Genomic DNA, 12,716 nt, shown 5'->3' with positions numbered 1-12,716 from the left:
GATGAAGATAAGAATCACAGTAAAAAAAATAAAAATGTTATATATTAAAGAAGTAAGATACTAAACAAATCCTTGCTGCAGTAGACAAACTTAAAAGACACATATGCCCTACAAATTGGCTCAAGAAATTTAATCAAACTATATGTCTCAGGATATAGTGAATGGCATTGATTGGATTCTAAGTCTCCCTCTCTTATATTTTATGATGCCCATTCAGAATGAGCCAGGTTGAGAACATCACCAATTCCATGTTCTAGGTCCATCTGTTGGCAAAAATATAATGCAAACAGCTTTAAAAGTGCTATTTTCAATGAAATATCACAGAACAGCTTGTCCCAATGATATTTCTAAAGCTTGCCTGCAAACCGCCTACTGGGAAATCCAACTGAAAGAGAAGGGGAAAGAGAAAAAAAAAAACATACAGATAAAAAACAGGAATGAAAAAGGAAACAAAGGGTAAAGAAAGACTAGCAAGGAATGTGAACTCTGAAGAAAAATAAGGAAGAATGAGAGGCACAATATCAAACACAAATGACATTAGTTAGAAGCCATAAGGAACAGAGAACTTAAAATATCTCTCTATAGGAGATAGAGAAGTAAGCATAAATAATGCAGCATGTTCAGAGGAATAAAGACAAAAGAAGAGGAAAACATCAGAACACACCAACAGCTCAATAATTGGAGTATCATTAAAATGCTGTGAAAGGGAAACGTGAAATAGTCATTTTTCTGAACTTCTCTTTTAATGCTTGTAATACATTTTTCCAAAAGCTAATACAGACTTCAGTGTCTATTACCAACTTCAAAGGAAGCAAACATCCTTTTGTGAGACCCTTCTTTTAATTAAAAAAATCCATTACATATCATAATAGTCCGAACATTACAATATAAGTAGTATACATGCATTGATTTAAAAATACATTATAATGTAGATGATGTCATTTAGGAAACTTACCTGGGGTCGAATAACTTTTACAATATTTTTGAGGGCAGTGTCAGGGGATGGAGGTGAGCAGTCAGGTGTTGGGCCTGTTGAGCTGTTTCTATGGTTACTAGTTCCTGGAGCAGTAATTGCTACTTCAGAGGCATTATCTGGGAATAAAAATAGAACTATCATGAATCTAATCACTCATTTTACCTTTTAAGACCTGAAATTACTTTTGTGAATATGAATTGAGATTTCATTTTATGATTGGTATCAATTTTACAAGAACATAATGAGGAATATGCTCATTGGTACATTTTAAAGATAATGTTTTCAAATGTTTTGTTTCCTGTTAAAATAGTATCCCCCCATAGTATAGTTCCAAGAATATTAATATCATTCAATTCACAATGACAAATCATACATCATCACTTTTAAGACTGAAACTACTACATGAATGACTACAACTTTACCTTAACTTAAAAGGAATATGATCTGGCCAAAGCTTTCCTCATAACCTTTCAATGAGTATTCATTTTTATTAAGTAGGAGTTTTATCTCTCTGTGATTCATAAAACCCAAACACAGGACTCCTCAAACAACTTTTCCTGAAATCCCTCAAACTATAGAAAAGAAGGCCAGTAAATGAAGCCTGAATGAAAAACTGACATTTTAAAAAACAGCTTTATAATGTAAACAAACAAAATTATAACCCTAAGAAAATCATATCATTTTATATGGTCAAAACTAAATGAAAAATGATGGAAATGTTCTATAAATAACTTCTGCTAGCATATATATCATTTTGGCAATCCTCTACAACCTTTCATGAAACCAGTATGATGAAGAGATACCTGATTCCTGTGTTCAATGCAGCATTATTCAAAATAGCCAAGATATGGAATCAAACAATGTCTATCAATAGAAGGATGCAAATAAAATGTTATATATACAAAATGGAATATCATCCAGCGTCTAAAAAAGGGGAAATCCTATCATTTGCAACAACATGGATTAACGCAGAGGCCACTATGTTAATTAAAATAAGCCAGTCACAGAAAAATAAATACTGCATGTTTCTCACTTATTCCACTTATGTGGAATCTCAGCAAAGTTAAAACTTATAGAAGCAGAGAACAAAATGGTGGCTGCCAGGGTCTTAAGAGGTATTATTGGTCCAAGAACACAAATTTTCAATTACATTGGAGCAATAAGCTCAAGAGATCTCTAAAATACTTAATAAAAAGCAGTGGTAGCCTTGAAAATTCATAAAAGAGTAGAAATTGTTTTTAACATGTGCAAAAAGTGATATATGAGGTAATCCACATGTGAATTACTTATTTAGCCATTTCATAATGTATATGTTTCAAAACAGCATACTATACACAATAAATACATGTATATTTAATTTATATTTATCAATTAAAAGTAATTACAATTTTTGAAAAATAATTTCTTGATGTGTTGGATATAGGAAAAGAGAGAATTCAAGGATGTCAAGGGCTTTGGCCTGAGCAACTGAAAGGATGCATTGCTACCGGTAGTAATAGGAGTCTGTGGGAGGATCACACAGTCTCACCTTACTGTTTCCAATATTGTCTCTACCTCATTTTCTTTCATTTTTAATCTTGGACTAGAAGGAAATAATGCTAGAAAGAATTTATTCCTTTTATCATTTATTGTCTCTGTTGTACTTTTTCATTTTGTTTCTCTATACAGCATTCAGAATAGTTTCTTCAACTCATTTCCCAGTGTATTAGTTCTTTTTTTAGCTGTGTCTAATCTGCCATCAAAACCTTTCTTAATTTAAAATATACTTTTCAATTCTAAAATTTCCATTTGGTTCTTACTAAAATACACTATATCACTAGTTAGAATTTTTCAGTCCATAAAAACATTTTTAAGCTTGCTTTTATTTATTTGAAAATTGCAAGTTGTTCTCTCTCTCTTTCTCTCTCTCTCTCTCTCTCTCTCTCTGGGTGGGGGGGTGTTTAGAAGGAATTAATAAAGGTATTTTTAAATTTTTTGGTTGACACATAATAATTGAATGTACTTATGAGGTAGGATGTGATATTTCAGTATACAGAAACAATATTTAATGATATGGATATTAGCATACAAATAGATATGGATAATTAGCATACAAATAATCTCAAACATTATTATTTGTTTGTGTTTTAAATAGCTTATAAAATTAGGGAAGGGTAAAAATGGAAAGATATAGGAGCATCGGTGGACAGGAAGAATGACTTCTAAAGATTTTGGTTTGTTTATCTATACTTGATAATTCTAGTATCTGCAGTCATCATGGGTCTGTTTCTGTGATTTTGATTTTCACATGTGCTATTCTATTGTTTGTCTCATTATCAATTTTGTGCTGCTATTCACTCAACTGGTTAGAGCAAAAAATGCAGCATTAAATTTAGCTAATTATTTCTCTTTAGCCTCTGTTAATTCAAAAACGTATCAAAATTTACATACAAACACCTATTGCTGAAGTCTGTGTGATATTAAGACAATTTAACCTTTCAGGATTTCAGTGTTCTTAATTATAAAAAGGAATGATTAATAGCTATGTTGTAGGTTTATATGTGTAGATAAAATAGAAGATAAATAATTGTGTTACCAGATATACAGTAGTTTAATAAATGAGAGTTTCCTTTTCTGCTATCAAACCAAATATCATCAAAATTTAAAAAATGTAGAAGATGAAAGAAATTCCAGGGAAGAAAGCAAGAAAAGAAATAGAAAGGATCATGAATACTTCAGTGAAATTTGAGGCCAATATCTTTTATCTATTAACACAAATTGGTAGGGACAGAATTTAATTCCAAAAATAAGAGAGAGCTTGAGGGATATATCTAGAAAGAAAGATTTATTATGAGGATTTGGCCCACAAGACATGGAAGCCAAGGTTCCAAGGTATGCACATGGCAAGCTGGAGGCCCAGGAGAGCCAATGGATAGTTCTAGTCTGAGTCAAGAGGACTGAGAATCAGGAGAAGTGATGTTTTAAGTTCAAGTCCAAATGGATCTTAATAGAAGAAGAACTAAAATTTCAGTCCAAGTTAAAAGTCTAAAGGAAATGTTCCAGTTCAAGCAGTCAGGCAGGAGGAGTTCTCCTTTCCTCAGTCTGTTTGCTCTATTCAAGTATTCAGTTGATCAAATGAGGCTTATAACATTAGGAAGGACAATTTGGTTTGTTCAGAATACCATTCAGAAGTTAATCTCATCTACAAACAACCTCACAGACATACTGAAAATAAGGTTTGGCTTATGTCGCTGTTTATCAAAATGATCTTTTACTGCCTATATTTGTTCTCTTATATCATCCTTTAATTCACAAAACATTTTAATTATGTTCATCCTGAACTCCTTCTCTATAATTTCTTCATTATGCTTGCCATGGATTCTAATAATGTAGTATCTTGGTTTGTTTGGGGCACTTTCTTCCCTCATTTTTTCCTATTGTTCATGTGACTTTCCTTCTAGCCCTTGGTATTGTTTCCAGGCTAGGGGTTGCTCCAACTAAGATGCAACAAGTGTCCCAAGATAGAGGTGGCTGCTTTCAGCGATGGGGTGTCAGGTTGTATGCGTCCTATTGGTGGCATGTTCAGAGATGCAGCTCTGTGGCATGCAGTGTTGCGGCTGGTGGCTGTCTCCAGACCCTGTGTGGTGTCTCCAGGTGCAGGCTATGGCTTGTAGAAGACTATGGTAGTAGTTGCAGTGTTCCAAGATGGAGTCAACTGGGGAAGCCCCTTGTTAGTAGATGGGGCCCCACCTTTGAGTGGCAACTGGAGTTCCTACACATGGTCAGCTGCCTTGTATCCTGACTGGGAGTGGCCACCAGGATTCCTGCACAGGTGGGGAGCCTTGATTCCTGCACAGAAGCAGCTGTTGGGGATCCTCTAATTGCTCACAGAGAATCAGTATTCCTACTACTTGAATCTCAGGTCATGAAGAGACACAGAATGCAGCCTTCCTCTAGCCCGCCATCTTGGATGTCTCATTTTCTAACTCTCTTTGCCAATGACTACATTAAAATAAAACTACAAATTTTATATTACCGAATACATGAGCAAAACACTTTAATGTTCTCCAGATTCAATTTCAGGTCTGAAAGATTTATTCCCCTAGGTGTTTAAAACAAACATAACTGGTAGACAGTCTTCAGCCATCAAGTTTCTTTTAGAATTGCCTCAGCTGAAGAAAACTCATGCCATAAGGTCACGCCCCCTTCTAGGAACAGTCTGCTTTCCATGTCTGATCAATACATCAAGTCATGTCTGATCAATACATCAGATGCTGTTCTATCACCAACTTGGCATGAATTTGAAGGGTTATCCCAATTTCAGAGTCCCTCAGCGAGCTTGTGGATGGCCATATTGAGACTACATCAAAGCCTAACCTCTCCTACTGCCTTTCTTTCCAAAATTTTCTAACATTGCTTCAAAGATAACTCTTTTTTGTTAATTTTTTAATTGATTTTTAAAAAATAAATGACAGCAAAATTCATTACAATTCTATTACACATATACAGCAATTTTTTTTCATATCTCTGGTTGTATATAAAGTATGTTCACACCAATTCATGTCTTCATTTACTTTGGATAATGATGTCTATCACATTCCACCATCCTTGTTAACCCCCTGCCCCTTCCCTAACCCTCCCACCCCTCTGCCTTATCTAGAGTTCATCTATTCCTCCCATTCTTCCTCTCCCGACCTCACTATGAATAAGCCTCCTTATATCAGAGAAAACACTCAGCATTTGTTTTTTTTTGGGATTGGCTAACTTCACTTAACATAATCTTCTCCAACGCCATCCATTTACCTGCAAATGCCATGATTTTATTCTCCTTTATTGCTGAGTAATATTCCATTGTGTATATATGACACATTTTTTTATCCATTCATCTACTGAAGGGCATCTAGGTTGGTTCCACAGTTTAGCTATTGTGAATTGTGCTGCTATACACATTGATGTGGCTGTGTCCCTGTAATATGCTGTTTTTAAGTCCTGTGATTATAGACCAAGGAGTGGACTAGCTGGGTCAAATGGTGGTTCCACACCATATTTCCAATGAATTTCCATACTGCTTTCCATATTGGCTGTACCAGTTTGCAGTCCCACCAGCAATGTATGAATATACCTTTTTCCCCATATCCTCACCAAAACTTATTGTTGTTTGTCTTCATGATAGCTGCCATTCTGACTGGAGTGAGATGATATCTTAGAATAGTTTTGCTTTGCATTTCTCTCTTTTTCATATATTTGTTGACTGATTATATATACTCTTCTTAGAAGTGTCTGTTCAGGTCCTTGGCCCATTTATTGATTGTGTTATTTGTTTGTTTGTTTGCTTGCTTGCTTGTTTTGTTTTATTTATTTGTTTGTTTGTTTGTTTATGTTTTTGGTGCTTAGCTTTCTAGTTCTTTATATTCCCCAGAGATTAGTGCTCTATCTGATGTGTGAGGGTTAAAAATTTGCTTCCAAGATGTAGGCTTCAAAGAGAACTCTTAATAAATCTCCTGTATGCTAACCCCTATTTAAAATTCAGCTTCCTGGTCAATTCATCCTGTGTTGAACTGAAACCAATTGCTTTCAAGTGGTCCCTTTTGCAATTTTTTTTTAACAAGTAAGTACTCATTACTGACACAGAAAAAAAATACAATGCTAAGAATTGTGTTTATAATTTAATATGCTCTTAGAAATCATTCATGTCATGAAAAAAATATTTCCAATAGAAAACAACTAAAAACTACCAACAGACACTCCACAAAGTAAAAATATGAATATAAATCTAATGGCTCAAATTTTGCTCAAGCCTTTGGATAGAAGTATATGTATGGTGTATCTTTTGGTTTTGTATTGATTTAATTAATGTGAAAAGAAAATACACAGAGGATTAAACCTTCAAGCAGAATGATATAGTATAGAATGATAAGTGAGTCATCTAATTCCTTCTTAAGTCCCACAACCTATTCCTAATTTATCATGATTTCTTGCAGAATTCATATGGAAAGATAGGGAAATCATATGTACTTCTATTTTACATAGTTTTCTAATACAAGTGAAAGCATATGATCTCATTTTGCAATAATCTTATCTAGGCTCCATTTTAGGTTTCTACCTATTTTCCCTTCTGACTATCTTGCTTTTCAATTCATTGTTGTTGCTGTTGTTAGAAAGATGGATTTTATGTTTCAGCAACTAATCAGGTAAATGAACTTCAATTAATGTAAAAATCCCCTTTAACAAGCTTAAGCAATGAAGACAGTGAATATTCCCTATAAAAGAGAGTCTAGAATCAGAGTTGCTCCAGGTGCCAAATGTTAGGGCTCTTGATTCTTTTCTAAGTGGTTTTCTCAGTTCTGCTCACCTCTGTGTGATGCTTCATCCCCAGGCTGGATAAAGACAACTGCAAGAAGCTCCCAAAATATCAGACATGATAAAATCAAGATAAAATATCAGTCATCTATTCCTCTTGTATATTTTAAAAATCTAATTAGTCAAATTCTTATCAAATGTTCATGTCTAACCCAATCACTAACAAGAGCTGTCTTAGATGATTGAGCACTACTCCATGAGAGGTGGGTGCTGTGGTCTGAATGTTTGTCCCCTTTGCCCATATTTATAAGTTGAAATCCTAATTCCTAAGATGTTGGTGTTAGGAGGTGGGGAATTTGGAAGGTTATTATGTCATGAGAACAGAGTTTGCCCCTATTAATGCTATTTAGTTCCCTCATAAAGACACCCCTTCCAGCAAGTGAAGCTGCAGTGAGAAAATACCCATCTAGAAAGACGTGGGCCCTCACCAGACACCAAATCTGTCAGCACATGATAAATGAGTTGTCTGATTGCTTCCAATCAGTAAGAAATAAATTAAAAGAAATAAATTTCTGTTATTTATAAGCCACTCAGTTAAGAGTATTTTGTTAAAGCAGCCTGAACAGACCAAGACATGGGGACAGAGACAACTGCTCTTAAAATACATGGTCATAGAGAAGACCATATCTACTTGATAAAATCAAGATTCTGTTAAAAATGAAGAATGGGGTAGAAAAATGGGGAAGTCAAGAAAAAAGTATCAGGCAGAACGTCAGTAGTGTTTACTAGATGTTGTAAGTTTTCCATCATTTCTACAATAAGGTAGGAGTATAAATAACATGCACAGATTCAATTTACTCTTCATTGTCTCCTTTCCTTCTAGTCCCTCCCTGCCCGTTTCTCTCTTTCCTTCATTTTCACAAGGCTCTGCATGATCTGTTTCCTTTTACCTCTCAAACCTCCACACTTTATCTACTTGATTTTTTTTAAGTTGAATATCCTTCCAGCCTTCATTTGCCTCAGGTCAAAAATCATTTCCTTCAAAAGTATTTCCTTAGCCCACCTAATATGAAACTGGAAGGACAGAAGAGTATGATGAAGAAGAAAGATGTATGTGCAAGTAAAAGTGAGGTGCCCCTGTAATCTGACCCCATGCCAACCTGTAAACAGTTACACAGACTATGATCTGTTCTTTTGCTCCTGTTATACTAGATCAAGGTAATACACATTATGTCTAATTTGTCTTCTTATTGCCATAACACTTTACATACAGGAGGATTCATTTTAGGAGTCAGGACTCAATTTTTGAATAGTCAAATTATTATGGACAAAAATTTTTTCATGCATTTTAAACAATGTGTTTCTTAGAATTTACTTAAGAGCTACAAAGTACCAAAGGAAACAAAGTTCTAAAATTTGAGAATTTAACAAAAGAAGTTAAATGTTCAACTAAAACAAATTTAAATTTTAGAGATATTATTAATGCCTGTTGTATTTTATAGTCTATCAAATATTATTTGTGAAAAAGTTCATGTGAGAAGAGTGAGAAAATATTGATAAAATCTAAATTAGAAATAAGTATTCATAATCCAAAGAAATTATTGGACTTATTTTAATTATGACATAATTTATCAGTTATGGGGATATAGGGGTTAGCATCAAATTATCTGCAAATCCTTGTTCATTTTGCAATTACTGATCTCAGAGACCAGGATCATTAGAAAGGTGATTTCAAATTAATAGTGACTATCATTTCCTTAATGTAGTAGAGAATAATGGGGATTGTAGATCATTACATCAGTATTTATTTTGTGATGGGGTTTAGTTTTCCTTCAATTAAATATTATACTTGAATCAAAATGAATTTATATTTCATGTCAAATGTTGACCTTTTTGAAAGGTCTGATGCCTTTATTAATAAGCAGAATTCCTCCTTGGGAAAACTAGCAATTTCCCAATTCCCTACTTTTCATATATGTGAATACAGTTTAAGAGATTAATTTTTTTACATGTTCACTGCAACATGTGAACTATGACCTAACCAGTGTCTACACACTAGCACACATATAATACAGTTGTGAGATGTTTGCTATACAAAATATCTTATGGAACTAATGGCTTGGCTTTTATCTAAAATATCAGTAAACTCTAGAAAACTGGGTAGAAATCACCAGTGACAAAATCTCATTGTCGAGGAACCCATATTTACTTGGGTTATCTGGCATTATCGCATAAGTGTGGCCACAAATTGAACTGTTATTATCATATGAATGTGTATTTATCAAATGAATTCCTTTGAAATGTTATTATATTCTTCAAATTATATAGATAGTCATGAGGACAAACTTCACACATTATAAAAGAATTATAGTATATAGAATTATATTTAGATACACTTGGGGAAAAATCAGATTGCATTTCATATGCTTTTAGAAATCAGATTGAACTGTCTCAGAATTTCCAAAAAGCAAAATGGGAATCAGAAGTATTTAATTCTAGACCATTTCCTTTCTGTACTCATAGCAGCAGCAAAGCAACTGGAAGCAAAGATTTCCATCTTTTTCTATCCTAGAAACAATTCTATGTTCCCATGGTTGTTTTCATTCTTCCTTATTGGAGTGTTTTCCTATGCAGGTAATAGTATCAGTAAGCAGGGATAAAGTTTTCCAATACCATTGTCTGGGATTTAAATACCATTAATTCCAACACTCCAAGGGTCCATTAAAAGTTGCTTTTCCATATTTTTTAATCTAAATTTTGCAGATTTAGTAAATCATTCACATAGTTCCCATTAAAACAATGATTTTTCAGTGATTTTTGTTTAAAACTGAAGAGCAATTTTTGTTGTTAACAAAATTTTGTTGAAATAGTGATTACAAAGATAGATAAACTTATGAGTGCAAAAATACCTAATTGTTGTAACCTTAGAGGTCTAATTTTAAAAATGTGTGACAAAATAGAGTATATAATTTATTTTAACCACTTAAAATTGTGTATGAAAAGAAAGTCATAAGAGGCTGTACTTACTCAGGCTGGTGAGATGATGAACTATTTTTCTTTTTTTATAGTTCTCCTATTTTTCAAATATTCTTTGATGAGGATATATTTTATCTACTTATATTTGATTCACATATATGTTATTTTTTAAAAAGCATTACAAGTACATTTAAAAATCTCACCTTTATCTTGCCACAAACCAATTCACCTGCTTCCTTCTCAAAATAATCACCATCCTGAAGTTATATGTACTCTCTGACTGTGCCCTTCTACTCTTATTATGTGTATTCATTATTCATATTCAATATATACAGGACATATTATGTTGCAAATTTACACAAATAGAAACACATTATGTGTATAATTTTCACACTAGTTTTTTTCACTTAGAATTATTTTCAAGATATGGCCACATAGATATTTATAACCCTCTTATTTTCATTTTTTACCCCAATTTTTTATTTGTTCTTTTTAGTTATATGTGACAGTAGAATGTATTTTGACATATAATATATGCATGAAGCATTATTTCCCATTTTTGTGGTTGTACATGATGTGGAATTACACTAGTCACATATTCATATATGAACATAGGAAGCTATGTCTGATTGATTCTACTGTCTTTCCCATACCCATCCCTTCCCCTTCCCCCACTCCACCCTGTCCAATCCTGTGGACTTCCCCCACCCCTTGCCTATTGTTAGTCAGCATCCACATATCAGAGAGAACATTCTGCCTTTGGGATTTGGGGATTGGCTTATTTAATTTAGCATGATAGTCTCCAATTCCATCCATTTACCAGCAAATGCTATAATTTCATAGCTGACTATTATTCCATTTTATATATATATATATATATCACATTTTCTTTATCCATTCATATGTTGAAGGGCACCTAGTTGGTTCCATAGCTTAGCTATGTGAACTGGGCTGCTATAAACATTGATATCGCTATGTTACTATTGTATGCTGATTTTAAGTCCTTGGGATGTATACCAAAGAGTGGGATAAGTGGGTCAAATGGTGGTTCCATTCCAAGTTTTCTGAGGAACCTCAATGGTGCTTTCCATGGTGGTTGTACCAATTTACAGTCCCACCAGCAATGTACCTCATGTTTTCATTTCAACTAAGGCATAGTGTTCCATTTTACCAAAATTTACTTTTCACTCTCCTACTGAAGGATGTTTTGTTTTTTCCCAAAGTTTCATTTTTACAATGTTGCAATGAATATCTTTCAAAGTCTCAGAGTTTTATTTTAAAAAGCTACACTCCACATTTTTAAAAGAAAAGAAAATTATATAATGTATTTAAAGTCTCCTGTGTACCCTTACCAAGCCCACTCTACTCCCTCACCAGAAGAATGGCTACTATGAATTTGAAATGAATTATTTCTGTGCATGTTTTAATTCCTCCACTATATCTGTGTGACAATCAGTAATTTGCATTTTATTTTACATTTATATTAAAGTGTACATATCCTTCCACAATGTAAATATATATTATTGAATTGTCCTCCAATGTAGTGTGCCAATTTATACTAATATGAGAGTTCTTGTTTTTATGTATCTTTGACAATAACTGATATTGGCAGAACTTTTGTTTTATGTCATTCTGGTAAATGAATATGAACTTATACCTCACTGTGGTCTTAATTCAAATTTCCCTGCAGTCTCCTGGGTGAGTTGTTTGTTGACCCTCAAATTTACCTTCAGTTAATTGCCTTTGCCAATTATTTCATTGTTTTTTGGTTTTAGCCTTATTTTGTAGTACTAATCTCTTTTCAGTATATACATTGCAAACATCTCTCCCAGTTTCTTTCTTTTTTTCACCTTCCACATGATATTTTTAATGAAGAAAAAGGAAAAGAATATGACTGATTTCTTTATGAAATTTTCATTTTTTGGTAAGATATTACATGAATTATTTTAGAGTTGAAATAAATAGCTTTCAAAATAAAAGATAACATCATAATGATTTTGCTTGTAAGGAAAATATTTTCATAAACAAGCATTTAATAAGCCAGTATGCTATCGCTGGATTTCTTGATCATTTTAATCAAGATCACTGTTGAATAGACTTCATCCTAAATATTTTATGGCATCTTATGCTAAGGTAAGTTTTAATTTCAATGTAGTCAGTTTTTTCATTTTTTTAATCATGCATGCTTTCTTTTCTGTTAACTAAATCCCTTCCTGTATTAAGATGATCAGATAGATTATCTCCTTTAACTTGTTAAACTGAGGAATTATTTTGAAATATTTTCTGATAGCTGAAATAGCCTTTAAATATTGAGGTAAATACTACTTAGTCATGATAGATTTTTAAATACATCACTGGACTTCATGTGGTAATATTTTGTTTAGAATTGTACTTCTGTTTTCACACTGGAGATTAACATATATATCTTATCTTGCTTTCTTCTTGTCCAGTTTTGTATCTATGGCATACAACTACAAAGTTGGGT

The 12,716-nt window shown here is 33.2% G+C and overlaps 1 protein-coding gene across 6 annotated transcripts in view; it reads right to left on the bottom strand.

Moving 5' to 3' along the window:
* Anks1b (ankyrin repeat and sterile alpha motif domain containing 1B) overlaps positions 1 to 12,716 on the bottom strand; it is a 1,073,357-nt gene that overhangs the window by 645,574 nt on the left and 415,067 nt on the right. For all 6 annotated transcript variants that reach the window (XM_026398716.2, XM_026398722.2, XM_026398739.2 and 3 more), the window contains exon 11: positions 956 to 1,092. In XM_026398716.2, the coding sequence (XP_026254501.2) occupies positions 956 to 1,092 (137 nt within the window). The remainder of the gene's footprint in view (positions 1 to 955; positions 1,093 to 12,716) is intronic.

This window comes from Urocitellus parryii, chromosome 5 (assembly GCF_045843805.1).
Source record: "Urocitellus parryii isolate mUroPar1 chromosome 5, mUroPar1.hap1, whole genome shotgun sequence".
NCBI lineage: Eukaryota > Metazoa > Chordata > Mammalia > Rodentia > Sciuridae > Urocitellus > Urocitellus parryii.
The sequence above is the reverse complement of the archived record's forward strand: the minus strand, read 5'-3'. Positions and strand labels throughout refer to the sequence as shown.